We start from the raw sequence: 24,291 nt of genomic DNA on the forward strand, positions 1-24,291 counted from the left end.
CGGGTCCACACTGTTTTGTCTAGCCCGCAGAGAAGGCAACTGGTTACTGCCACAATGAAATAGGTCCTATGAAGGCTGCCACTGACCCAATTAGCTGAAATATGTAGGCTTAGCTAGATAGACAAGACCAAAAAGCTCTGTACAGTGAAATGTCAGATGCACTGATGTCCCAGACAGTGCTTGATACTATGTGTAGACCAGGGCTCTCCAACCCTGTTCCTGAAGAGCTACAGTCCTGTAGGTTTTCGCTCCAACCCTAATCTAGCACATCTGATTCTAATAATTAGCTGGTTGATAACTGAATTAGGTTAGTTATGACTGGGGTTGGAGCAAAAACCTACAGGGGGGGTAGCTCTCCAGGAACAGGGTTGGTGAGCCCTGCTGTAGGCGCTAGGCAGCCGCCACAACTAGTCTGTCTTCATTCATTCCCTCATAAAAATAATGGCATGGTATTGTGTGTAATAATATTTGCACAAGATCGCTCTATGGCATTATGTAATTGATTATCTGTTAAATAATATTCTATGTAATACAAAACAGCTGTTCGGGGTTTGGTAATTGAATTAGGACCACATTAATCTAGAACTAGCATGTGAATACACATGATTTGCCATTACGTAGTGGATGGTTCTCTGGGAATAGACTTCAGTGGGAGGATATTATAAGAGACTGCCTGCCTTATTTCTGTTATCACTTTCAAATTCAGAATTATGCAGGTGAGTCAGGAGGCAGAAGAACATTGGGTAGTGGCTTAGGGTGGTCTAGCGATCTAAGGCGCTGCCTCCGGATCACACATACTGCTGCAGCCTGGGTGCAAATCCATCCAAAGACATACAGTGAGGGAAAAAAAGTATTTGATCCACTGCTGATTTTGTACGTTTGCCCACTGACAAAGAAATGATCAGTCTATAATTTTAATGGTAGGTTTATTTGAATAGTGAGAGACAGGATATCAACAAAAAAATCCAGAAAAACGCATGTCAAAAATGTTATAAATTGATTTGCATTTTAATGAGGGAAATAAGTATTTGACCCCTCTGCAAAACATGACTTAGTACTTGGTGGCAAAACCCTTGTTGGCAATCACAGAGGTCAGACGTTTCTTGTAGTTGGCCACCAGGTTTGCACACATCTCAGGAGGGATTTTTGTCCCACTCCTCTTTGCAGATCTTCTCCAAGTCATTAAGGTTTTGAGGCTGACGTTTGGCAACTCGAACCTTCAGCTCCCTCCACATATTTTCTATGGGATTAAGGTCTGGAGACTGGCTAGGCCACTCCAGGACCTTAATAAGCTTCTTCTTGAGCCACTCCTTTGTTGCCTTGGCCGTGTGTTTTGGGTCATTGTCATGCTGGAATACCCATCCACGACCCATTTTCAATGCCCTGGCTGAGGGAAGGAGGTTCTCTCCCAAGATTTGACGGTACATGGCCCCGTCCGTCGTCCCTTTGATGCAGTGAAGTTGTCCATTTAGCAGAAAAACACCCCTAAAGCATAATGTTTCCACCTCCATGTTTGACGGTGGGGATGGTGTTCTTGGGGTCATAGGCAGCATTCCTCCTCCTCCAAACACGGCGAGTTGAGTTGATGCCAAAGAGCCCCATTTTGGTCTCATCTGTCCACAACACTTTCACCCAGTTCTCTTCTGAATCATTCAGATGTTCATTGGCAAACTTCAGACGGGCATTTATATGTGCTTTCTTGAGCAGGGGGACCTTGCGGGCGCTGCAGGATTTCAGTCCTTCACGGCGTAGTGTGTTGCCAATTGTTTTCTTGGTGACTATGGTCCCAGCTGCCTTGAGATCATTGACAAGATCCTCCCGTGTAGTTCAGGGCTGATTCCTCACCGTTGTCATGATCATTGCAACTCCACGAGGTGAGATCTTGCATGAAGCCCCAGGCCGAGGGAGATTGACAGTTCTTTTGTGTTTCTTCCATTTGCGAATAATCGCACCAACTGTTGTCACCTTCTCACCAAACTGCTTGGCGATGGTCTTGTAGCCCATTCCAGCCTTGTGTAGGTCTACAATCTTGTCCCTGACATCCTTGGAGAGCTCTTTGGTCTTGGCCATGGTGGAGAGTTTGGAATCTGATTGATTGCTTCTGTGGACAGGTGTCTTTTTATACAGGTAACAATCTGAGATTAGGAGCACTCCCTTTAAGAGTGTGCTCCTAATCTCAGCTCGTTACCTGTATAAGACACCTGGGAGCCAGAAATCTTTCTGATTGAGAGGGGGTCAAATACTTATTTCCCTCATTAAAATGCAAATCAATTTATAACATTTTTGTTATGCGTTTTTCTGGATTTTTTGTTTGTTATTCTGTCTCACTGTTCAAATAAACCTACCATTAAAATTATAGACTGATCATTTCTTTGTCAGTGGGCAAACGTACAAAATCAGCATGGGATCAAATACTTTTTTCCCCTCACTGTATGTGGAGTGGAACTGCAAAAAATATATAAATGGGGTAAATCATGCTGATGCGTTATATGGACGTATTGTTTACATACAGTATTTAACACCTGATACATAAGCGTTACGATGTGAAGACATGTAACAGTTGTTCAACAATTGAGTCCAATGATACACAACAAACAGTTGTATAAATCACCATTACATTTAATTATTTGTGAACTTTATTTTGAAAAATCAAACAGACTAAGGATCATCGATATATATTGATACATTGTTAACGGCCAGTAGTTTCTGTTCAGTTGGAATCGTGATTCTTGTACAACGTTTTGAAGTCTGCACTTCATCCATGCAAACCTTGGGACAACAAAGGTGACCAAATAAATGGATACATTTCTCAAAGCCACTCTGTCAAGCATTCAAAGCGAATACTCTGAATTACCCTCCATAAAATAAAGAAAACATGTTAAGTCCTTGCTTTTAATTAAAAATAAGACAACTAAAAATACAAAACTTTGGTCTAGTTCACTTCGATGCTTGTTACTTGCACAAGTCTTAATTCCACCACTAAAGGTGGAAGGAAATCTGATTTTTTAAAACCAACAAAAAAAATATCTAAAAGCAAGTGAAACCTCTCTTCTAAGGAAGAATAATAATATCAATGGTGGTCAAAAAAGGAAACACAGCCCAGTGCTCACATTTAGTCAGACGCTACACAGAAGCTGAATCTCCTCACATCACATACTCCCCTTCCATAAACAAACAGGACACACGGACCTTAAATACAGAGTTCATCAGAAGTGAATTGGAAAACAACTAAGACGTGTAGAGCATGTCGTGTAACAGCGATGAAGTAGTACTGCCTTCATCCAAGTCATGACTATAGACCCTCCCCACCCCCCACAAACTAAGAGAGTTGTGAGCACATCACCGTGCCTCTCTCTGCACACCGAGAACTCTACTCTATAACTGCAGCTTGTGTGTGTGTGTGTGTGTGTGTGTGTTTAGCGGGCACTAAGAGCGTGCTAGCTTGGGTTCGTGGGCCCTCAGTGTCCCCACAGCGTCCTTTACGGCATGGTAGATGATGTTCTTCACCTAAAGAACAGAGATCAACATTCCCATCAAATCCCGTCAAAATTACAAATTGTACAACAATGTATTACTGATTGTTTAGCTGATTGATCAATCGATTCAATCCTTTATTCGTTCTCTCAAATAACTATACTATAGTGGAGTCGTAGTTATAGTGCTCTACTTTTGACCAGGGTCAAAAGTAGTGCACTACATAGTGAATAGGGTGCCATTTGGGAGGTAGCCAAAGTGTACCTGCAGCTTGTCCTCGTGGTTGGAGTGTGTGGTGGACAGGTGTCTGAACTCCTGGGTCAGCCTGAAACAGTGCTTCACATGCTCAGGAGACACAAAGTCCTCCGCCACCTTGATACAGCTGTACAGGTTATGGACCTGGGGGGGACATGACAGGATAAAGAGAGTGTGAGAGGTGCCGAGACAAAGACAATGTGTGGCGTAAGAAAAGCAAGAGTATAGACATCATATAGCTAAAAAGGGACAACACAAGGGTACGCTCTGCCCCTATGTAACCATTAAACAACACGTCTCAGTCTAAACCTTGGCTGGTACTTCCAGTGTTTCCCCTAGTACCTGTCGCTCTCCGCTAACATCAAAGCGGTGACCCGATCCTGCAGGTTCATGCTCTACAACAGTCGCAGAGTACGACCCTACCTTACACAGAAAGCGGCACAGGTCCTAATCCAGGCACTTGTCATCTCCCGTCTGGATTACTGCAACTCGCTGTTGGCTGGGCTCCCTGCCTGTGCCATTAAACCCCTAAAACTCATCCAGAATGCCGCAGCCCGTCTGGTGTTCAACCTTCCCAAGTTCTCTCATGTCACCCCGCTCCTCTGCACACTCCACTGGCTTCCAGTTGAGGCTCGCATCTACTACAAGACCATGGTGCTTGCCTACGGAGCTGTGAGGGGAACGGCACCTCCTTACCTTCAGGCTCTGATCAGACCCTACACCCAAACGAGGGCACTACATTCATCCACCTCTGGCCTGCTAGCCCCCCTACCTCTACGGAAGCACAGTTCCCGCTCAGCCCAGTCAAAGCTATTCGCTGCTCTGGCACCCCAATGGTGGAAACAAGCTCCCCCACAACGCCAGGACAGCGGAGTCACTGACCACCTTCCGGAGACACTTGAAACCCTACCTCTTTAAGGAATACCTGGAATAGTATAAAAGTAATCCTTCTACCCTCCCCCACCCCCCCCAGTGGTTGTCCCACTGGCTATCATAAGTTGAATGCACCAATGTGTAAGTCGCTCTGGATAAGAGCGTCTGCTAAATGACTTAAATGTACCTGGTGGGGAGCCCCAGCGGGGATGAAGACAGCGTCTCCCAGGAACTGTACGATGGCCCAGCCCTGCACGCCGTACTCCTCGTACAGCCTCCTGCGCAGCACCCCGTCCAGGTACCAGCTCTGGTCGTGGATAGGGTCGTGGTCCGGAGGGTTCTCCTGGCCCTGCTCCTCACCCACCTACCACAGTCAAAGGATAAGAAGATATGGTAAATCATAGTAACATGGTATGGCATATAAGAGAGACAATGTCTACATCCAAAATGGCACCCTAATACCTATATAGTGAACTACTTTTCACCAGAGCCCTATGGGCCCAAATGTAGCACACCTATATAGGGAATAGGGTGCCATTTGAGACTGATTTTAATCGTGGGAACAGTAGAACTACAACAAAAAAGCCCAGCAACCATTTGAGATTATTTCCTGAATTTTCCTGAAATAATGCATTGAAAGAAAATGAATGTGCATATTGACATTACAAGGAATGGGGTGACGGTGAACCCTGACCTTGCGGAGCAGCTCGCGGATCTTCTCGGCGTCCTTGGCGGCGTAGATGTGCCAGAGCGCCCCGGGCTTCTCCTTGGCTTCGTACACCCTCCTCTTGGTCATCTCATCTACGTCACCCTCCTCGATGGTGCTCATCACCTCTGCAGGACCACACACAGAGAGAGACAGGGATGAGAAAACACCAGCACCGGTCAGTCACTGATAGAGTTCATGTTCAAAGGGCATGATGTAGGAAAGAAGAAGTACAACACTAAACATCACAAAGCACAGAAGTACCGCACACCTTCACATCCTACAGTTGTAGACACAGAAGGGAAAACACTACACTACAATCCTTCTAATCTGGAGAAGTGCTCATTCACTATGTCAGAATCATAAGGCTCCATCTCAAACGACACCCTTTACCAATTCCTCTATGTAGTACACCATCTTCTGACAATAACATTGTGGTCCTGGTCAAAAGTAGTGCACTACAGGAGGAATAGGGTGTGATTTGAGACAAAAGCCTAGGTGAAGTGCTGATTCATCATTAGTCATCCACAATCAGAGGGACGCTGGGCTGGCAGGGGGAAATGGACTCTCCCTGCTATGACATCATTGTTGGCCGGTGGCAGCTATGGGTTCGACCACAACACAGAGGTTATGTTCCAAATGGCACCCTATTCCTTATGTAATGCACTACTTTCGTCAAAATGGGTGCCATTTGTAACGTATTCAGAGTTGCTCATCAATTACTAATCAAATAAACATTTAGGTGGCTAGTGAGGAGTGGGACTAAACAACTACACCACACTAACGGAGCTACATGTATTATTCACACTCCGGTCACTTGGACAAATTATCCACAGAATGCCATAGATCAAGTTGCCTGCATGTGTGTGGGAGAGATTGTGTGTGTGTGTGCTCATTTTCTATGACTTTCATCTCAGTTAGGCATCGAGTCCAGTACAGCTACATATGCTTCAGATGCTTGTCACGGTAATCTGTGTTCAATTTGATTATCTCTCCCCCGCATCTCTCCTGTAAGTCGCTCTGGATAAGAGCGTCTGCTAAATGACTTAAATGTAAAATGTAAATCTCTCCTCTAGGAAGAGAAATCAGTCAGGGGGGAATGTGACTCCAAAGATGGTCAGCTAGCAAGCTACTGCTCTGTTCTCTCCTTGAGTCAGTGAACCTGTGAGGGGATACAAACAGACAGTACCTACACCTTACATTTTAGTCATTTAGCAGACGCTCTTATCCAGAGCGATTTACAGTTAGTGAGTGCATACATTTTCATACTGGACCCCCGTGGGAAACGAACCCACAACCCTGGCGTTGCAAGCGCCATGCTCTACCAACTGAGCTACAGGGACCTTCATACATCTAGCCCTCCCCAAGAGTCAAGGCCAAACACCAGTCGTCCCAGATAACAGAAGATGCAATACAAGGAAAGAATCACTAGCATCTAACAGCATGAAAAGAAAAACAATGTTTTTGTGTTAAAAGGTTTTAAAACAGAGTTTGACTGACTGACTATCAGAGGGTTACTGAAGGTCAGGTCTACACTGGAGGGAAGACCGCAGGCAGACCCCACTCAGACCACAAATAAACCACAAACAGACGGATGAGCCACCGTAGTGTTCTGGCCCCAACCGCACAGGGAGAGGACATGAGGATAGGGGGAGTGGAAGAGGAGTGGAGGAGAGAGAAGGGGGGAAGTTAGTCAAGAAGAAAGGCATGCTAAGGAGGTGATAACGTTATAAAAATGCACAGACCTTTACATCCAGCGATATCAGTCTCTGTGAACGAGAAATTGTACCACAATCAACATGTGAGACCCATTAAAGGGCCTTTCCAGGGTTCTGTCCATTGATGCATGGGTTAGCCTCGCTGGGCTTGTTTCACCAGAGTAGGATAGAAAACAGCATTTCTTACCTTTTTTAAATGTGTCTCTCTTTTATGGCTACTAAGGTGCAGGTGCCTTAATGTGTCTTAATATGTGTATGTCATCTATCCTTGTCTTGTCCTTGTAATCATTGATGATGCTAGAGGTGATAAAACAATGTCCCAAGTTGGGATCAATAAAGTTATACTCTAGTCAGAGGCCTCTAGTAATATAGACCAGGGTGGGAAACCTGGGGAAGGCTACAGGAGTGACTGAAGACATTCTTAAATTGAAAATGTAGACCATTATTCTGTCTCAATGCTGAGGAATGGCTTCCTGTCCTTCGTCTCCAGAAATTGGAAATGCTGAATGGGACAGTAGAGGGTATTTGATCTTTGTGTGAACCTATGGACTTTCCTATAGAAAACTTTGGAGCGCCTCTCAAATCCAATTATATATGAGTGGGTGATTTCGGAGCCCATGTGGTTGTAAGTCGCTCTGGATAAGAGCGTCTGCTAAATGACTTAAATGTAAATGTTGTAACAGTTAACATATTTTTGGAAGATTTTGCGAAACCAGGGTTTCCCAATCTCTGGTCCTCGGGACCCCAAGGGGTGCACGTTTTGGTTTTTGCCCTAGCACTACACAGCCGTTTCAAATAATCATCGAGCTTTGATAATTTGAATCAACTATGTAGTGCATACAACTGCGACCCAAACTGGCCATTGTTTATTTTTTAAATATGCCCTTTTATAATGTCCACTTAAAAACGTACATAGGATGCTGTATATAACATTTTAACATAAATAAAACTAAAGATAAATATTATTTGTCCAGCCTTCGCTGCTATGCTTGCAGATATGCATAATATGCTGCGACCCTAATCAAAAAGTACTACAAAACGACTAATAACAAAGTAAGTAGGTTCACTAGGTTTGTTGTAACATTTAAACTTAAAACATGTTTTACATTTTTCGCGCCGCATGGATCACCGGTGCAGTTGAATGCAGCATTGCTGTATGGTGCGCTCAAAATGTATTGCAGTTGAGTAGCCAGCCTAGGCTACTGCTGAAATGTTGCTGTAACAGACCTACATGTTTCCCCTTCGCATGGTGTTTTGTTGCAAGTTTTTTGGTTATTCATTGTCAAGCTTTAAAAACCAAAGCCAGACTACAACATTTTAGTAGCCTAGGACTTGTGGCATGTGTCTGGACACTTTCCCTCTGCTACACGCTATAAATGAGACACGTACGCAGCGCAATTGACGTTGAATACACTGATGCGAGCGCATCAGGCTGTGTAATTTCATAGAGTAGATGACTCAACTGTTGATTCATTTATAGGCCTAGTGTCCTTTAGTACTAATTTATATTAGCATATAAATCATTTCATTTTAGTCATTTAGCAGACGCTCTTATCCAGAGCGACTTACAGTTAGTGAGTGCATACATTTTCAAACTTTGGACAACAAATATGACATTTCCTGTAGTACAGCAATGACCCGTTCGACCGAAACTTGGCATCAACATTAACTCCAACATGTTTTAACTTTCAAGCCAGTAGAAGATTCGGTCAGTGCCATTAACGAAAACAGTCGGGCTGCTGCAAATGTTTAGTGATAATATGATACAGCGCACTGGCTGGCTCGTGGGTGGGTGGGTGTGGCAATGCACTGCCTTTGGCGCACAGGACGTTGGCAGTGCTTGCTGGGACTGTATGGAAGCGGGCCAAAATGAATTGACAACCCAAATCATTGCGCGTGCCGGATAGAATGTGTCATTGGCCTTGTGTTTGACACGTGGTTGAGTGTGACGTACGTCAATGCTGGAATGAGTCAGCTGTGCGAGTCAGTGTTGCTGTGAGTGTGTATTAAGTTCTGCTTCACAGTGCGAGTGTGTTGGTCCTACTCACCCTTGACGTGGTCTCCCTCTCCCTCGGGGATGCCCACGTACACCATGACGTTGACGGCATCAGACACATCCAGATGCAGGTTGGTGGTGCCAACACTCCGGTCTTCTGTCTCGATCAGACCTGAGAGTGGGAGGGACGGAGGGGGGAGAGAGAGATGGAAGGTGTAATAGAAGGAAGCATGGAGAGCGAAGAGGTGTAAAAAGAGAATGTAAAAGGAGGAAATAAAAACTGATCAGAGACTGACATCCCTTTAAAGAGTAAATAGTCTCATTACTAATCTCGCATATTCTCCATCTCTGCTCTCTCTCACCGTAGGCATTGTACATCTTAGGCCCCAGGTCTGGCCTGACAAAGAAGTTGGGCAGACGGGAGGCCAGGTTCAGACGGCCGTCTCGCTTAGTGTACTCTGGGAGGGGGAGGTTGTCCATCAGATCATCAAACCGTGTAGGCATCATGTCTCTGAAGTCTTCTCCAGGAGGCCAGTCCTTCAGCTTCAGAACCATGGGCTGGCCATCACTACCCTTCAGACGCTCTGAAGAGAGAGAGATAAGGATAGATGAATGAATGAACAAATAAAAGAGTGGATGAATGAATAAATGATCCCATTACTTACTGGAGATGACCTGGAAGCCGTCCCAAAAGTCACGGACCTTGAAGTCAGAAATGATGGCACAGTTCCGACAGTTGACCAGGTCAACATCCTGGTCCCCAAACTCCTCACTGAAGGCCTCAGGCCGCCACAGAGTCCCCTTCAGACGCTTATGGATACCAGACACTAGGACCGGCTGGAGAGACGGGGAGGGAAAGCATTCAAACAGAATCATCATCACCTTATCTCTCACAGTACACATCTCCCTCTTCCAAACTTCATCCCCAACTACTCTCCCACTCCATTTCCCTCTTTCACACCACCATATTACTATATATTACTCACACCGCCATATTACTACTCTCGGTGAGCACAAAATGTTAAAAATACATATTTTTAAAGTATTTTCTCATAGGGATATCGCCTTTCTACCCCACAGAGAGATCTCTCTCACCTGGCCCTGTTTCCAGCACTCTCTGAAGATCTTCCAGTTGTTGGTGTTGGAGGGATCCTGCAGGCAGAGCAGGCGTCCGTCACAGAGCCAGGAGTGGGAGGTGTGGGGGTCCAGCACGCTGAGGCCCATCACCCCGTCCCTGCGGCCCACCCCGCCCAGCTCGCTGCCCCCCTCGCCCGTACGCCGGCCCTCCGCCTTCTTGGTCTCCACCACCGAGGCAATGATATGGTCCAGGAAGTTAGGCAGGCTGCCCTTCATCTTGTCCCCCTGAGACAGGGAGGAGGAGGGGTTAGACATGCAGTCTAGGGCCCTAGAGCTCCCATAGGGCTCTGATCAAAAGCAGTGCACTATATAGGGAATAGGGTGCCATTTGGGAAACAACCTAGAACTGTGTGTAGAATCTAAGAATTCTGGAATGGTCCACTGTAATGTCCCTATTTCTCTAGGCATTATGGAAGGATCCATATCTGGGCATTCTGTGACATTCTAGATTTGTGGAAAGCTGAAAGACACTCACGGCGGCTGAGGTGGAGAAGACTGAGGGGAAGGGTATTCCAGTGTCTCCGGGGGCCTGGGGGAGCCTCCCGGGGCCAGAGTTGAGCAGGTCTCGGAGGCTGGAGCCCTCTGGTTTGGGCTGGGTGTTGCTGGAGCCCAGCAGCAGGCTGTTGAACAGCTTAGGACTAGAGGAGGAAGAGGAGGAGGATGAAGGCTTGGACAGGGCGTTGAACGAGTCAAGGCCGAAGGGAGAACGTGTGTCCTGGCCCATCACCGAGCGCAGCGACCCAGAGTCTAGAGGGGTGTAGATGAGAAGAGACAAGGGAAGATGATGGTTAGAGATGTTCTAATCCAAACACATGTACAATACATTTAGAGAGTATCATCGAGAATATGAGTTAGGATTGAGATAAGATGAAGTGAAAGAGATGCTATTCTCCTGGCCCTCTCACCTTTAGTCTCCTCCACCTTGGCTTTCTGAGTGGCCAGGTCTGCCAGCCAGTGCAGGGCGGTGGAGTTGCCCTCACCCGTGGAGGGGCGGGGGTCCTTGGGGGTGGCGGTCTGGGCAGAGTTAGGGGGGGCACTGGTACTGTTGGTGGAGATAGTATCAACCCCTCCTCCTCCCGCCTCGGATGACGTTGTGCTGGATGTAGACTCCGTTTTGACCACTGTCGTCTCCCCCCCCTCTGGTTTAGGAGTGGTTGAACCCGCTGGCCCCCCACCACCTGTAATTGGTCCACTACCACTGCTCCCCATGCTGGAGGACACTGCAGACTGCTGGGACAGCAATAAGGAACATCATACTGCATTCTAATCAAGCCCTTGACAACCAATATGTAAAACAAGTCAAAACCATACGTGGATGGTAAAACATTTAAATATTGATCTTCTACATCTTGGTACGACATAAAAGAAAAGGGGGGGTGCAGTACCTGTGATATGCCGTTGGGGGCGCTAGGGCGCAGTAGGGGCCTGTGGTGCCGGCTGGTGCAGGGGCAGTTTGCCTTGATGCCCCATTTTCCCCGGGCTGAGTGCACCATATCCCCTATGTTATAGAGAGCTGAGGGAGAGAGAGAAAAGTCAATATGGGAGAACTCTTATGGAGATACAAGACATACTAATTGGATGTTATAGTTAGGGCTGGGAGTTTGTCCGGACCATGTGACATGAGCAGGAAAGACTACAGGCCCCAGTTCTAGGCCCAATCCTATATGCCCTATGATCTGAGAGGATTTGGTTGGTATAAGGAATATGGTTAAACTTCCACTGAGCCTATTAGAGAGCAAGGTGGAGCTATTCCCATATTGTTAACAACAGTAAAATCCTCTCAGATATCCACAAGTGCTTAGGGGTCTATTTGGGCCCTAGGCTTCTATAGGTATCCTGCTCCGTGTTACCTGTTCCAGGTATGATCTGTGTGGGCATGAGGCTCTGGGGCTCGTGTCTCTGTCCTTTGACACACTTCAACCAGGAGAACACCTCGTCATCAGGCCCCTCGTCCACCTCTGAGAGATAAAACAAGAAGGGTCATAATAATAATAATTAATAATAATAATTGGTCATTTAGCAGACGCTCTTATCCAGAGCGACTTACAGGAGCAATTAGGGTTAAGTGCCTTGCTCAAGGGCACATCGACAGATTTTTCACCTAGTGGGCTCGGGGATTAGAACCAGCGACCTTTCGGTTACTGGCACAACGCTCTTAACCACTAAGCTACCTGCCGCCCGTCATTTAGAAAAGGGCCGCTGCACTGCAGCTGACCCCTTGCATCCAGCCCCTCTGGGTATACGCGTGTCTTGGGGGGGTTGGGTTGTTCATAAATAGAAAATGTTAATGTACAATAAAGTACATCTTATACCGATCCTTTCTTAACAAGCAGCAGCTAAATCTTTCCTACTTCAAAACAAAAAACAAACATCACTGAAAGACCACTACAGGCTAACACTGCAGGTGAACTGGACAATAACAGGGCCCCCTCAGTGTTACCCCAGCCCGTCCCTGTGTGTTGAGACTAAGGTTGCAAAATTCCGGTAACTTTCCCAACATTCCCCGGGATTTCAGAAATCCTGGTTGGAAGATTCCTGAAATTGCAAGGGAATAATAAACAGGAAATCTGAGAATCCTCCCCTGGTTTTCCAAAAATCCTTGTTGAGGATTCTCAGATTTCCTGCTTATTCTCTTGTAATTCTATATGGAGTTCTATGACTCTCACCCTCCAGAGGGCGGTTCCTGCGTTGCCGGTAGCAGTCCAGACACACCCCGAAGCCACACTTCCTGCAGACCCAGTGGATGTTGAAGAGGGTGGTCTCACATACATCACACATCTCCCTGACGCCGCGCACCGCACGCTTCCATGCCACTTTCTCTGTAGGACACAGACAGATGGCCCCATGTCAAAAGTATTGCACTATTAAGGGAACAGGGTGCCATTTTGGACGCAAACTAAGACTACTCACGGTGAGGCTCGACCATCATCATGGCCTCCTTCTCAGACATGACGAGCTGACAGAATTGGTCTCCCACGTTGGCCAGGATGTACTTGGAGGTGTCCAGGTCCAGGCCCTCCTGTACGGACGGCGAGGGAAGCCACAGCCCCATGGCCATGGCATCGCTCTGCTGGGGGCTCAGGAAGCCCTCGACACGCAGGACGCCCTTACGCGTGAACGCCAGCCTGGGTAGGAGGCAAAGGTAAGTGGTTGGAGGACAGAGGAGTGCAGGACGTATGTTTTAGATGAGAGTAGAACATGTTGGATTATAATTGAGGTTGATAAAATGACTGATATTTGTTATTGTCGCATTCCTTGTAAGAGGATACACACCACAGCATATTCCTCACACACACAGTGCTTGGACACACACAGTCTTTGGTACACAGACACACACACACACACAAACGGTACCTGCGGAAGTGGAAGAAGCGGCAGGCCACGTTGGGGTCGTCGTCATCAGGCTCCTGCTCCCGGTACTTCCTGTAGCGCTCCATGCGACACTCGCGACACTTGTGGAGGTGGGGCGCCACGTTGATACAGGAGCCATCCTGCAGGAACGACTCTCCTGACTGCTTCAGACGGCGCACCTTAGTCACGTCCTTCAGCACTGACTGGCCCACTGGAGAAAAAGGAAGGACCGAAGAGTTAATTCGAATATGAAGCGATACAAAACAATGCAATGACAACCTATTCATCAAAGAGTGTAGGAAAGGGTAATGGAATCATAAGGGAAGAGTTGGTCAGCAACTTTTCTTTACCATCAATCTTGTTAACTTTTCATGACCCAGACCACAATCTAACTTGCCTCGACATTGACGAATGACATGCTACAAATGATTAATGAATGCATTGATGTACTGTAGGAATACTTCTATTATCAGAGCCCTATCCTGAGGCTCCAGGTCTTACCTTTGAAGGGCTTGTTGCGTGGCCTGCTCTTGGCCACCCCGGGGCCTTTACCCTTCTGCAGCAGCATGGCTCCCTCCTTGACGGGCCCCGGGAGGCCCCCAGGGGCCTGCCCTCTCTCCAACCCCTCCTCAGTCTCACTCAGGTCTGACAGGTCGCTGTTATCACTGGAGTCAGAGTCCCGTTTAGACGCCTGGCCTCGCTCCTCCAGGGCAAACTTCTGGGCCTGGCCCTGGTCAAATGGCATGGGCGCGTCCTCACCACTCCCCCCAGGGACGGCGCTCCCAAACACCGGGAAGCCCGAGGTGGAGCTGGGCCGGTCATCCAGAGAACCACCCTCAGCTGAGGAGCCCTGTTCCCCTGTGGAGGCGCCCTCCTTGGGCTTGGAGGGGGCGTCAGACTGGGGCCTCTGTGTGAAGGCAGGTACCGGGGAGGAAGAACTGGAGGCAGCGGCGCCTGAGAGGGAGGCAAAGGGGGAAGACAGGATGCCCTTGGGCGGCTCTGCCATTGTGAATAGATTGGGTTTGCTCTCCGAGGCTGAGGCAGGGCCCAGGGTCTCAGGCTCCAGAGGGGATGGTTTGCCGCTAAAGGGGCTGTGGGAGAGCTTCTCCCCATAGGCCAGGAAGGGGTTGGAGGGCTCCTTGGAGCCCTGGAGGAACAGGTTCTGGTGGCTGTCTGTCTTGGTGCCGAAGCCACCCACCACGCCACCGTTAGTGCCACTCCTGTTGTTAGCGCCACTCAGAGCTCCAGAGGCCGGAGCCAGGGGGGTGCCAATCGCCCCCATTCCCAGAACAGAGTTCCTCATCCCCCCAGAGCCGCTGCTGAAGGAAGGCGAGAGTTGGTCCCCTCCGAAAGGCTTGTTGAGCACTCCGTTGCCTGCCGGCTGGGTCTCAGGCACTTTAGACTGCTCTTTGAGATTAGCTGTAGCCGAGCCAAACAGGCCAGCTGACGCGGGGGCCAGAACAGTCTTTTTGAGTCCCTCTGTGGAGGCGGAGGGCTTGAACAGGCTAGGAGGCTCCTTACTCAAGCTCTCTGACACTGCTGTGAAGTAGTTGGCGTCTTTAGCCTGGCTCTGACCTAGGCCTGGACTCTGGTTCTGATTAGGACCACCAGGATTCTGGCCAGTCTTCTGACTCATACACTGGAAGAATAAGTTCTGGTCTTGCTGCTGCGGTTGGGCCTCGTTGTTCTTGGCGCCTCTGAAGGCAAAGCCGAAGGGTCTGGAGGTGTCCTGGGAGGCTGACGCTGTGTTGGAGGAACCGTTGGTCTGGGAGCTTACCTCTCCGAACACAGAAGCACCAGCAGGCTTGGACTGGGGCAGCCGGAACCCAGCCGCAGCCAGGATGGGCTTAGAGCCCTAAAGGAACAGGATAAGGAAATAGCATATTAGTGACAGAACAATTATGGTTAGTAGTTACTAAGTAATTACAGTGTTACTACACAGGTTAAAAGCAAAGTCATGTTAAATATTACTAACTCACCTCCGTCTGGTTGGGTGGTCCTGTCCAGGCGGTGGGTTTGGGGCTGAAGCCCAGGGTGGCAGAGAGGGCCACGCTGGGGGCACTGCCCTGCGATGGGGACGAGATGGTCACCGGGCCGGGGGACACCAGGGCAGCCGTCTTGGGGTAGGTAGACTGAGATGGCTCCTCGCTCTCTAGGGTTGGGGGTGCTGGGGAAGGCTTGGCGGCCGGAGCTCCAGGGACAAGGCTGGGCATCTGGCCCAGAGAGGGGAAGGAGGTGTTGGAGAATGGGGAGGGGGCCGGTTTGAGGGGGGGTGGGGTGGGGGTGACTGTAGAGGTGGAGTCGGCAGACCCCTGTCTGTCCTGTGTGCGTCCGTTCTCCTTAGGGTACCGCGGCGGAGCGTTCGTTTGGTCCATTTGGGAGGAAATGCTTTTCGGGGCGGCGTGACCTTCTGTGACTTCAGAGGAACTGCCATTATTGTTGGTAGTGCTGTTCACTCTGCTTCCTCCGTCTTCGCCTCCAGTTGTTACCTCTGCTCCCCACGTCACCATCCCCTTGGTGGAGCCGCTTCCGTTCTGTCCCTCCGCTGCTCCCTCTCCCGCCCCCTTAAAACGCTTCAGAGTCACGTCCTCCTCGCCTTCCGAGGCTGTCCTCCGTCTACGGCCGCTCTCGCCCTTCCCTCCATCGCTCTCCTTCCTCCGGCGAGCATTCTTGCCGTTCTGACCGAGGAGAGGAAGGAGCAATGTAAAAATGATTCGAGGAAAACGCAAACTCAAACAAGTCAACCAACAAACGCATAAGTATTTTGAAAACAAAAGCAAGAAGGGAGGAATAGGACAGTATACTTTATCCAACTGACCTCATCAAAGTGATCTTCAGCTAGCATCACGTGCATTACCCGTGGATCCACCACCTGGGTCTCCTCTCCCTAGAACACAATAATAACTTAACCATCAACACCTCCGCCATATTACGTAACATCCAAAGGTACTACGAAAAGCACATCCAGGCAGTGTGTGTGTGTGTGTGTGTGTACCTGGTCCATGGTGATCTCCATGATGTGTGAGTTGGGGTCGTGCCGAGAGACCAGGCCCAGGGCCCAGTGCTCATCAAACTCACACTGGTAAACCTGAACCCTCCTGCCCTGGATGGTGTAGGAGCCTGGAGAGAGACACACAACGCAACCAGCAGGACAAAGCTCAAAGACCCGTAGAGTGGTTTGCCAGAAGGATATTATGGAGGGATTGAAAAGTGAGAAGAGAGGACGGTATTGTGGAGAAAAGAGGAGAAGAAGTAGAGGTTTGAGGAGTAGATGCTAGAAAAAGCCTGTATTGAGAACTGCAGTGTAGGAATACATGGGTGAGCAATGAAAGGCAGGAGGAAAGTCAAAGCGCACAGGACACAGTTCATAGTACAATAGGTTTCCATTCATTCCAGAGATAATAGTCTAACAAAGACTAACCCTTCCTGAGGATCTCCTGCAGCTCAAAGTCACTGTGCCAGCTAGACACTGCAGCTTGCAGAGAGGGCTGCTCCAGCAGGAGAGAGTGCCTCACGTCTTTCTCTACCTACAGAGTGAGACAAAATACACAGACAGTCACAGAGTGATACCACACACACACACTTCAAACGAAAGTTGACACACACGACATTGAGTAAACCCACCTCAAATCTCTGGAGTGAATTCCCGTCAGGGAGGATGCTGAGGGTTCTGTTCCCGAAGAACTCCACAGGGACCAAGGAACCCAGACCCACACGGTCCACTAGAGACCGGAACGTCTAGCGGAGGAAGAGGAACATCGTTAGGAAAAGAACCACTAACTCTAAAGGCTGAATGATATTATGTAGGCTAACATTCCCATCTGTTAATTGCTGGAGTGGCTGGATAATTATCTCTAATTTTACCATCTGGCAAAGCATGAGGGAGCACGTTGAGCTGTTTTTCGATTGAGAGGAGCAGCTGGTTGATTAGTGAGTGCATCTTATGTAATGCTAACAGCACCTCCAGACATCCCTTGCTGGGACAATTGCATTTCCACAAGCTGGCCTGGCCTCACTTCAAGGTGCAGGTGTGCCTCAGGGAGCCAGCCAGGGAGTGTGAGAGGAGAGTGCATGCATCATACATGCACCCTCTGAACTAACCTTAAATGGAGTGTAGCACCCATTTCTCAATGCCAGAAACGCATATAATAAAAACTAAGAGCACCCCAAGAAAACATTCCCAAATTACAAATTCTTAAATCAAATGCTTGTAATATTATGTTGTTCTAAAGGTTGGGTTTGAGGTTGTCCAAATCAGCTCTAACTTCGGAAACAATCCCACTTCGGAACCAATGTATATTAGTTAATATACAGCACCAACTACATAAATATCTGTTATGGTCCATTATCTGCTACCAGGACTTTAACCCTGTTTTACAGCCCATGACCCAATACCCTCCCCCAGCAGATGTGTATGTAGGTGACCTCCCATCATGCTGTTGGCAACTGGCTCAGTGGTTTTCAAACCTCTCCTCGGGGGGAACCCCAGCCGTTCCATGTATTTTAACTATCCCAGAGATGGCACACCTGATTCAACTCATCAACAAATCATCAAGTCCTTCAATTGATAAATCAAGTGAGGTAGTTCAGGGCTACAACAAAAGTGTGAAACTTCTGCAGGGTCTGAGAGGAGAGGTTTGAAAACCACTGGCTTAGCTCATAGTGTTATGGTAAAAACATTATTTGGTCAACCCTAAGCCAGAGGGGGTGGCTACTCACCAGGGCAGGCCAGGCTGTACCAGGGGCTCCCCCAGCTGCAGGGTGGTTCTGGTTGGGGTTGCTGCTGCGGTTAGCCCAGACGATGGAGGACTCGACCAGTACAGCTCTCACCTCCTCCCCGTAAACCTGTACCCAGGACCGCCTGCGCCATGCACAGTCCTCAAACTCCACAAACACCTAAACGACGGGGGAAGAGAATGGAGGGGAAAGATGGTGGGAGAGTGCTGCCATTTCTGTTAGACTAGCTATACTAACAGGCTCGGTGACATGTTAGGAGTATATTTTCAAAAGAGCAGAGGTAAGACAAACACTGACAACAATGGGCTGATGGGAGAAGAGAAGCCACGGACAGGCTACAGACAGTCAGCAGGACAGGCCTTGGTAGGATCATACACAGTCAGCAGGACAGGCCTTGGTAGGATCATACACAGTCAGCAGGACAGGCCTTGGTAGGATCATACACAGTCAGCAGAGCCCGGGCAGCACTAGTGACTCAAACACAGCATGTCTACTCCCCCAAGTCTGGGCAAGGTCATCTCACTCAGGAAGAGCAGTCAATCATTAGAAATAGGCAAGTCAATTCAAACCCAGTCTCACTTTCTCATTTGACCCTCGTCGTCAATAAGTAGCCTAGTGCAACATTATTGATAAGAAAGGATTACAGTGAGTATGGTTAAATGCACACAATGCGATTATTGTGAATAGTCCAACGTTTACATGCTTTGCAAGAAGAACAATCTCCCCATATAATCCTGTTTACATGGACACATCTGAAATCAAATCAAAGTGTATTGGTCGTGTATAGCTGTGCAGCGAAATGCCTATGTTACTAGCTCCTAACAATGCAGTCAAAAGTCAAACAATTAAATTGTAAAGAAAATAAGAAAAAAAAGCAAGTAATCAAGAATGGTGGCAGGAATCCAATTAACAACCCAAATAGCACTGTAGCAGTATAAAAACGCAATAATGACAAAGCAAAAACAGGGGTTTATCACAGTGCCTTTGGAAAGTATTCAGACCCCTTGACTTTTTCCACATTGTTACGTTCCAGCCTTATTCTAAAATGGATGGAATTGTTTTTTCATCAATCTACACACAATACCCCAATGACAAAAGCAAAAAAATGGGTGTAGAAATGTTTGCAAATGTGTATATATATTTTTTTTTTAAATGAAATATCACATTTATATAAGTATTCAGACCTTGTACTTTGAAGCACCTTTGGCAGCGATTACAGCCTTGAGTCTTCTTGGGTATGACGATACAAGCTTGGCACACCTGTATTTGGGGAGTTCCTCCCATTCTTCTCTGCAGATCCTCTCAAGCTCTGTCAGGTTGGATGGGGAGCGCTGCTGCACAGCTATTTTCAGGTCTCTCCAGAGATGTTCAATCGGGTTCACGTCCAGGCTTTGGCTGGGCCACTTAAGGACGTTCAGAGACTTGTCCCGAAGCCACTCCTTCATTGTCTTGGCTGTGTGCTTAGGGTCGTTGTCCTGTTAGAAGGTGAACCTTCGCCCCAGTCTAAGGTCCTGAGCACTCTGGAGCAGGTTTTCATCAAGGATCTCTGTACTTTGCTCCGTTCATCTTACTCTCGATCCTGACAAGTCTCCCAGTCCCTGCCGCTGAAAAACATCCCCACAGCATGATGCTGCAACCACCATGCTTCACAGTAGGGATGGTGCCAGGTTTCCTCCCGACGCGACGCTTGGCATTCAGGCCAAACAGTTCAATCTACACTGCTCAAAAAAATAAAGGGAACACTTAAACAACACAATGTAACTCCAAGTCAATCACACTTCTGTGAAATCAAACTGTCCACTTAGGAAGCAACACTGATTGACAATAAATTTCACATGCTGTTGTGCAAATGGAATAGACAACAGGTGGAAATTATAGGCAATTAGCAAGACACCCCCAATAAAGAAGAGGTTCTGCAGGTGGTGACCACAGACCACTTCTCCGTTCCTATGCTTCCTGGCTGATGTTTTGGTCACTTTTGAATGCTGGCGGTGCTTTCACTCTAGTGGTAGCATGAGACGGAGTCTACAACCCACACAAGTGGCTCAGGTAGTGCAGCTCATCCAGGATGGCACATCAATGCGAGCTGTGGCAAGAAGGTTTGCTGTGTCTGTCAGCGTAGTGTCCAGAGCATGGAGGCGCTACCAGGAGACAGGCCAGTACATCAGGAGACGTGGAGGAGGCCGTAGGTGGGCAACAACCCAGCAGCAGGACCGCTACCTCCGCCTTTGTGCAAGGAGGAGCACTGCCAGAGCCCTGCAAAATGACCTCCAGCAGGCCACAAATGTGCATGTGTCTGCTCAAACGGTCAGAAACAGACTCCATGAGGGTCGTATGAGGGCCCGACGTCCACAGGTGGGGGTTGTGCTTACAGCCCAACACCGTGCAGGACGTTTGGCATTTGCCAGAGAACACCAAGATTGGCAAATTCGCCACTGGCGCCCTGTGCTCTTCACAGATGAAAGTAGGTTCACACTGAGCACATGTGACAGAGTCTGGAGACGCCGTGGAGAACGTTCTGCTGCCTGCAACATCCTCCAGCATGACCGGTTTGGCGGTGGGTCAGTCATGGTGTGGGGTGGCATTTCTTTGGGGGGCCGCACAGCCCTCCACGTGCTCGCCAGAGGTAGCCTGACTGCCATTAGGTACCGAGATGAGATCCTCAGACCCCTTGTGAGACCATATGCTGGTGCGGTTGACCCTGGGTTCCTCCTAATGCAAGACAATGCTAGACCTCATGTGGCTGGAGTGTGTCAGCAGTTCCTGCAAGAGGAAGGCATTGATGCTATGGACTGGCCCGCCCGTTCCCCAGACCTGAATCCAATTGAGCACATCATGTCTCGCTCCATCCACCAACGCCACGTTGCACCACAGACTGTCCAGGAGTTGGCGGATGCTTTAGTCCAGGTCTGGGAGGAGATCCCTCAGGAGACCATCCGCCATCTCATCAGGAGCATGCCCAGGCGTTGTAGGGAGGTCATACAGGCACGTGGAGGCCACACACACTACTGAGCCTCATTTTGACTTGTTTTAAGGACATTACATCAAAGTTGGATCAGCCTGTAGTGTGGTTTTCCACTTTAATTTTGAGGGTGGCTCCAAATCCAGACCTCCATGGGTTGATACATTTGATTTCCATTGATAATTTGTGTGTGATTTTGTTGTCAGCACATTCAACTATGTAAAGAAAAAAGTATTTAACAAGATTATTTCATTCATTCAAATCTAGGATGTGTTGTTTAAGTGTTCCCTTTATTTTTTTGAGCAGTGTAGGTTTCATCAGACCAGAGAATCTTGTCGTTTAGTTGCCTTTTGGCAAACTCCAAGCGGGCCTAAGACCAAAAATGTCACAAAATGTCTGCATAATATATGCACAAACTGTTCTGGATGGGAAGCATGCCAAATTTCTTCAGCCATTTGAGGTTGTAGAGGCTCTGTTGCACATTCTTCACCACGATGTTGGTGTGGCGAGACCATTTCATGTCCTGAGTGATGTGCATGCTGAGTAACTTGAAGCTTTTGACCCTATCCACTGCGACCATGGTCGATGAGGATGGGGGCGTGCTCCCTCCGTCTCCTGTTGTCCACAATAAGCTCATTCGTTTTGTTGACATTGAGGGAGAGGTTATCAGGCTACTTGATGGGACTTTGATAAATGCAGACAATCGCCATCCAAATAAACATTCTACCACAGACCATGTTATTTTTGTGAAACCTATTTGATTCTGAGTTCAAAAACAAACTATTTCTAAAATAAATACTTTGAGTTTATCCGAACTGCAAAAGAAGGAAGCTCGCGCTGCTCGTGCTAGCACATGTGCAGATCAAATACACCACTGTAACTCTGATTAAGGCATTTACATGCCCTAATAATTCTAAAGATTGCGGAGAACAGCAGGTGTTTTAATCAGTGTATGCTTACTTCGATTATTACCTTAGTACACCGATTAAGATAAGTAGAGCAAGGTGTTTACATGACTAATGCCATACTCGGCCTCCAGCCATAATCAGTTTAATATTGAATTATTAGTATGCATGTAAACCTACTCAGTGTGACAATGGATTGTATTTATATGGGCTAATGCTCTACTCAAGGTCTCAAGGCAGGGGCAAGATATATTTGTCAGCAGAAGTCCATTTTAAATGTGAAACTTGCTGACTCACTCTGCATACAAGCCCAACTTGTACAGCCTTGTGAATTTGAACTGTGTGGTTCTGTGAGATGTGGAACAAGTGCTGTGATTTGAAGAATGCCCTCCTACCAAGACCTGATAACCTGCACAGAAGACATTGCATATAGACATTATGATGATCAACACAGTCCATGCAAACTCAAAAACATACAGACATATTTACAGACAGTAACATATCCCCTCCCAACAGAAACAAGAACAGGAGCGGAGAGCACTGAGTGGTGTCTGTAGTTACTATCTGCACTAGTTAAAATGATTATTTCCCAAGAATGGTCCTGGAGACTTCCTTGAAAGCTGACTAATCTGGATAAGCTACTCCAGCCAACACCTGTCCCTTTCTAAAATCTGGATTTGGCAATTGCTTTAGTACAAACAAGACACCTGACATTATTTATCCTGTAATTCTAGTTCTGGATGTTGGCCTGCATTGTAATCATATGCTGTATCATCAAGTCAGACAGCATTTTCAGACGTATTTATATTCTCAACTGCAGCATCTTCTAGCTACAACCTCCACATTAATCAATGAAATGATATGAACACATAATAAGGGGTCATGCATGTAGGAAAAATGACTGAAGAATGAAAAATATGCACTTGATACCATGACGTTGAAGATAATACACGCGTCAACAAATTACACCTAACTATGTAGGCCTAACTGTATCGCCAAACAATATCTACGTTCAGTTATTTGAGGCAAGCAAATCTTCTACACTGACGTTCACATTTTAATGAGGCTATATCTATTTCACATTAATTTAATTCTGGAGACTACGCTAAAGTTGGCTAGCTAGCTAACTAGTTAACAAAATCTGTCGAAGGCCCAAAATCCTCGGGCTAAATTATGAGGACAGCTGTTATCTGGAAAGCGCAACACAGCGGCCTCATTGGCTAGCTTTCGCTATTCATAATGTGTTATTTAGATAATATCAGTTAAGCATAAACAACGGGCCATTAATTATTTGTATCCTTTGACTTTTCAGTTTCGATAAATACGTAGCTAGCTAGTTAGTCAGGCGATTAGCTTCTTAGCTAGCTAACGTTAGTTGTTTTTATTCACATGTAAACACTGACCGTCAGCCCCGCAGCTGCTGTTGTTGTTGTCGCCTCTCCTCCGCTCACCTCTACCCCTGGGCTGGCCAAACCTATGACGCTGACCGCCCGGACGGTCCCCCGGAGCCAGTCACGAGTCCAGGTGGCCTGTTCCGCTTCGGGTCCGGCTGCAGACCTGCCATCGTTGAGGAGCAGTAGAATTCGCTTCCCAATCAGTTCAAGAGAGTCTCCCATATTTAGCTAGCCACTGTGAATTGAAGGAGCAACTTCCTTCGCTTGTATTTCTGTTGGGGAACTCCGATGCACTTAGCTAACGTTAGCTAGCTAGCCAGCCAGTTAGCCAGGTTAAATCGGCCTAAAAGAAGTGACAGATTTAAACCTCAACTACCGCAACTTTGCTGCATGCACCGGGGTCCCCTCTTCCGTAGGATCCACGGGAAAATACGGCGGACCAAGTCACGCCACAAATAGAGAAGTACCGAGATATTATTGTCCGCAAAGCCGCTATCCCGCTCTATCCGCCATTGAGGCTTGCAATTGCAACAATCAAACACACTCCTCCTCGTACTAGCTACTAGGCTCCACTGCGGAGATAGCTAGCGAGCGTGTGAATTGCAACAGCGACTTATACTGGCTCATCCGTGTACTACACAGAACCCGTTCAATCGGGAATGCCAAATAACAGTCTGGATATCTCGAAAAAATACAGTTGGCCTAAAAGGAAATCCTACTTTTTGTTGTTGTTGCGCAAAACTACTTTTGCTCGTACATAACATACATGTTTTATACTCAGCA

At 47.6% G+C, this 24,291-nt stretch overlaps 1 protein-coding gene across 1 annotated transcript; it reads right to left on the reverse strand.

The window, feature by feature from the left end:
- Nucleotides 1–2,618: 2,618 nt before the first annotated feature.
- LOC311107853 (lysine-specific demethylase 3B-like) lies at nucleotides 2,619–24,082 on the reverse strand. The gene is made up of 24 exons (XM_084150419.1): nucleotides 23,518–24,082; nucleotides 18,230–18,406; nucleotides 17,135–17,248; nucleotides 16,932–17,037; nucleotides 16,506–16,630; nucleotides 16,329–16,397; nucleotides 15,490–16,188; nucleotides 14,012–15,365; nucleotides 13,514–13,721; nucleotides 13,070–13,284; nucleotides 12,826–12,978; nucleotides 12,010–12,117; nucleotides 11,545–11,672; nucleotides 11,065–11,389; nucleotides 10,635–10,906; nucleotides 10,118–10,384; nucleotides 9,688–9,859; nucleotides 9,385–9,606; nucleotides 9,075–9,194; nucleotides 7,054–7,077; nucleotides 5,297–5,436; nucleotides 4,790–4,966; nucleotides 3,739–3,873; nucleotides 2,619–3,507 (listed from the first exon to the last, which is right to left on the reverse strand). Exons 1-24 carry the CDS (start codon nucleotides 23,728–23,730, stop codon nucleotides 3,427–3,429), a joined length of 5,604 nt encoding a protein of 1,867 aa, XP_084006545.1. The 5' UTR covers nucleotides 23,731–24,082; the 3' UTR covers nucleotides 2,619–3,426.
- Nucleotides 24,083–24,291: the final 209 nt, after the last annotated feature.

The sequence above is a fragment of the Coregonus lavaretus genome (genome assembly GCF_964263955.1).
Source record: "Coregonus lavaretus genome assembly, chromosome: 32".
NCBI classification, from domain to species: domain Eukaryota; kingdom Metazoa; phylum Chordata; class Actinopteri; order Salmoniformes; family Salmonidae; genus Coregonus; species Coregonus lavaretus.

Bases quoted from the DNA above. Each gene is read 5' to 3' on its own strand.
- LOC311107853 (XM_084150419.1), bottom strand. From the start codon at position 23,730: ATGGGAGACTCTCTTGAACTGATTGGGAAGCGAATTCTACTGCTCCTC. The intron at 9,607-9,687 runs GTAAGTAATGGG...CTCTCTCTTCAG, and splicing joins CGGCTTCCAGGTCATCTCCA to AGCGTCTGAAGGGTAGTGAT. The intron at 7,078-9,074 runs GTGAGTAGGACC...TCTCGTTCACAG, and splicing joins AGAGGGAGACCACGTCAAGG to AGACTGATATCGCTGGATGT.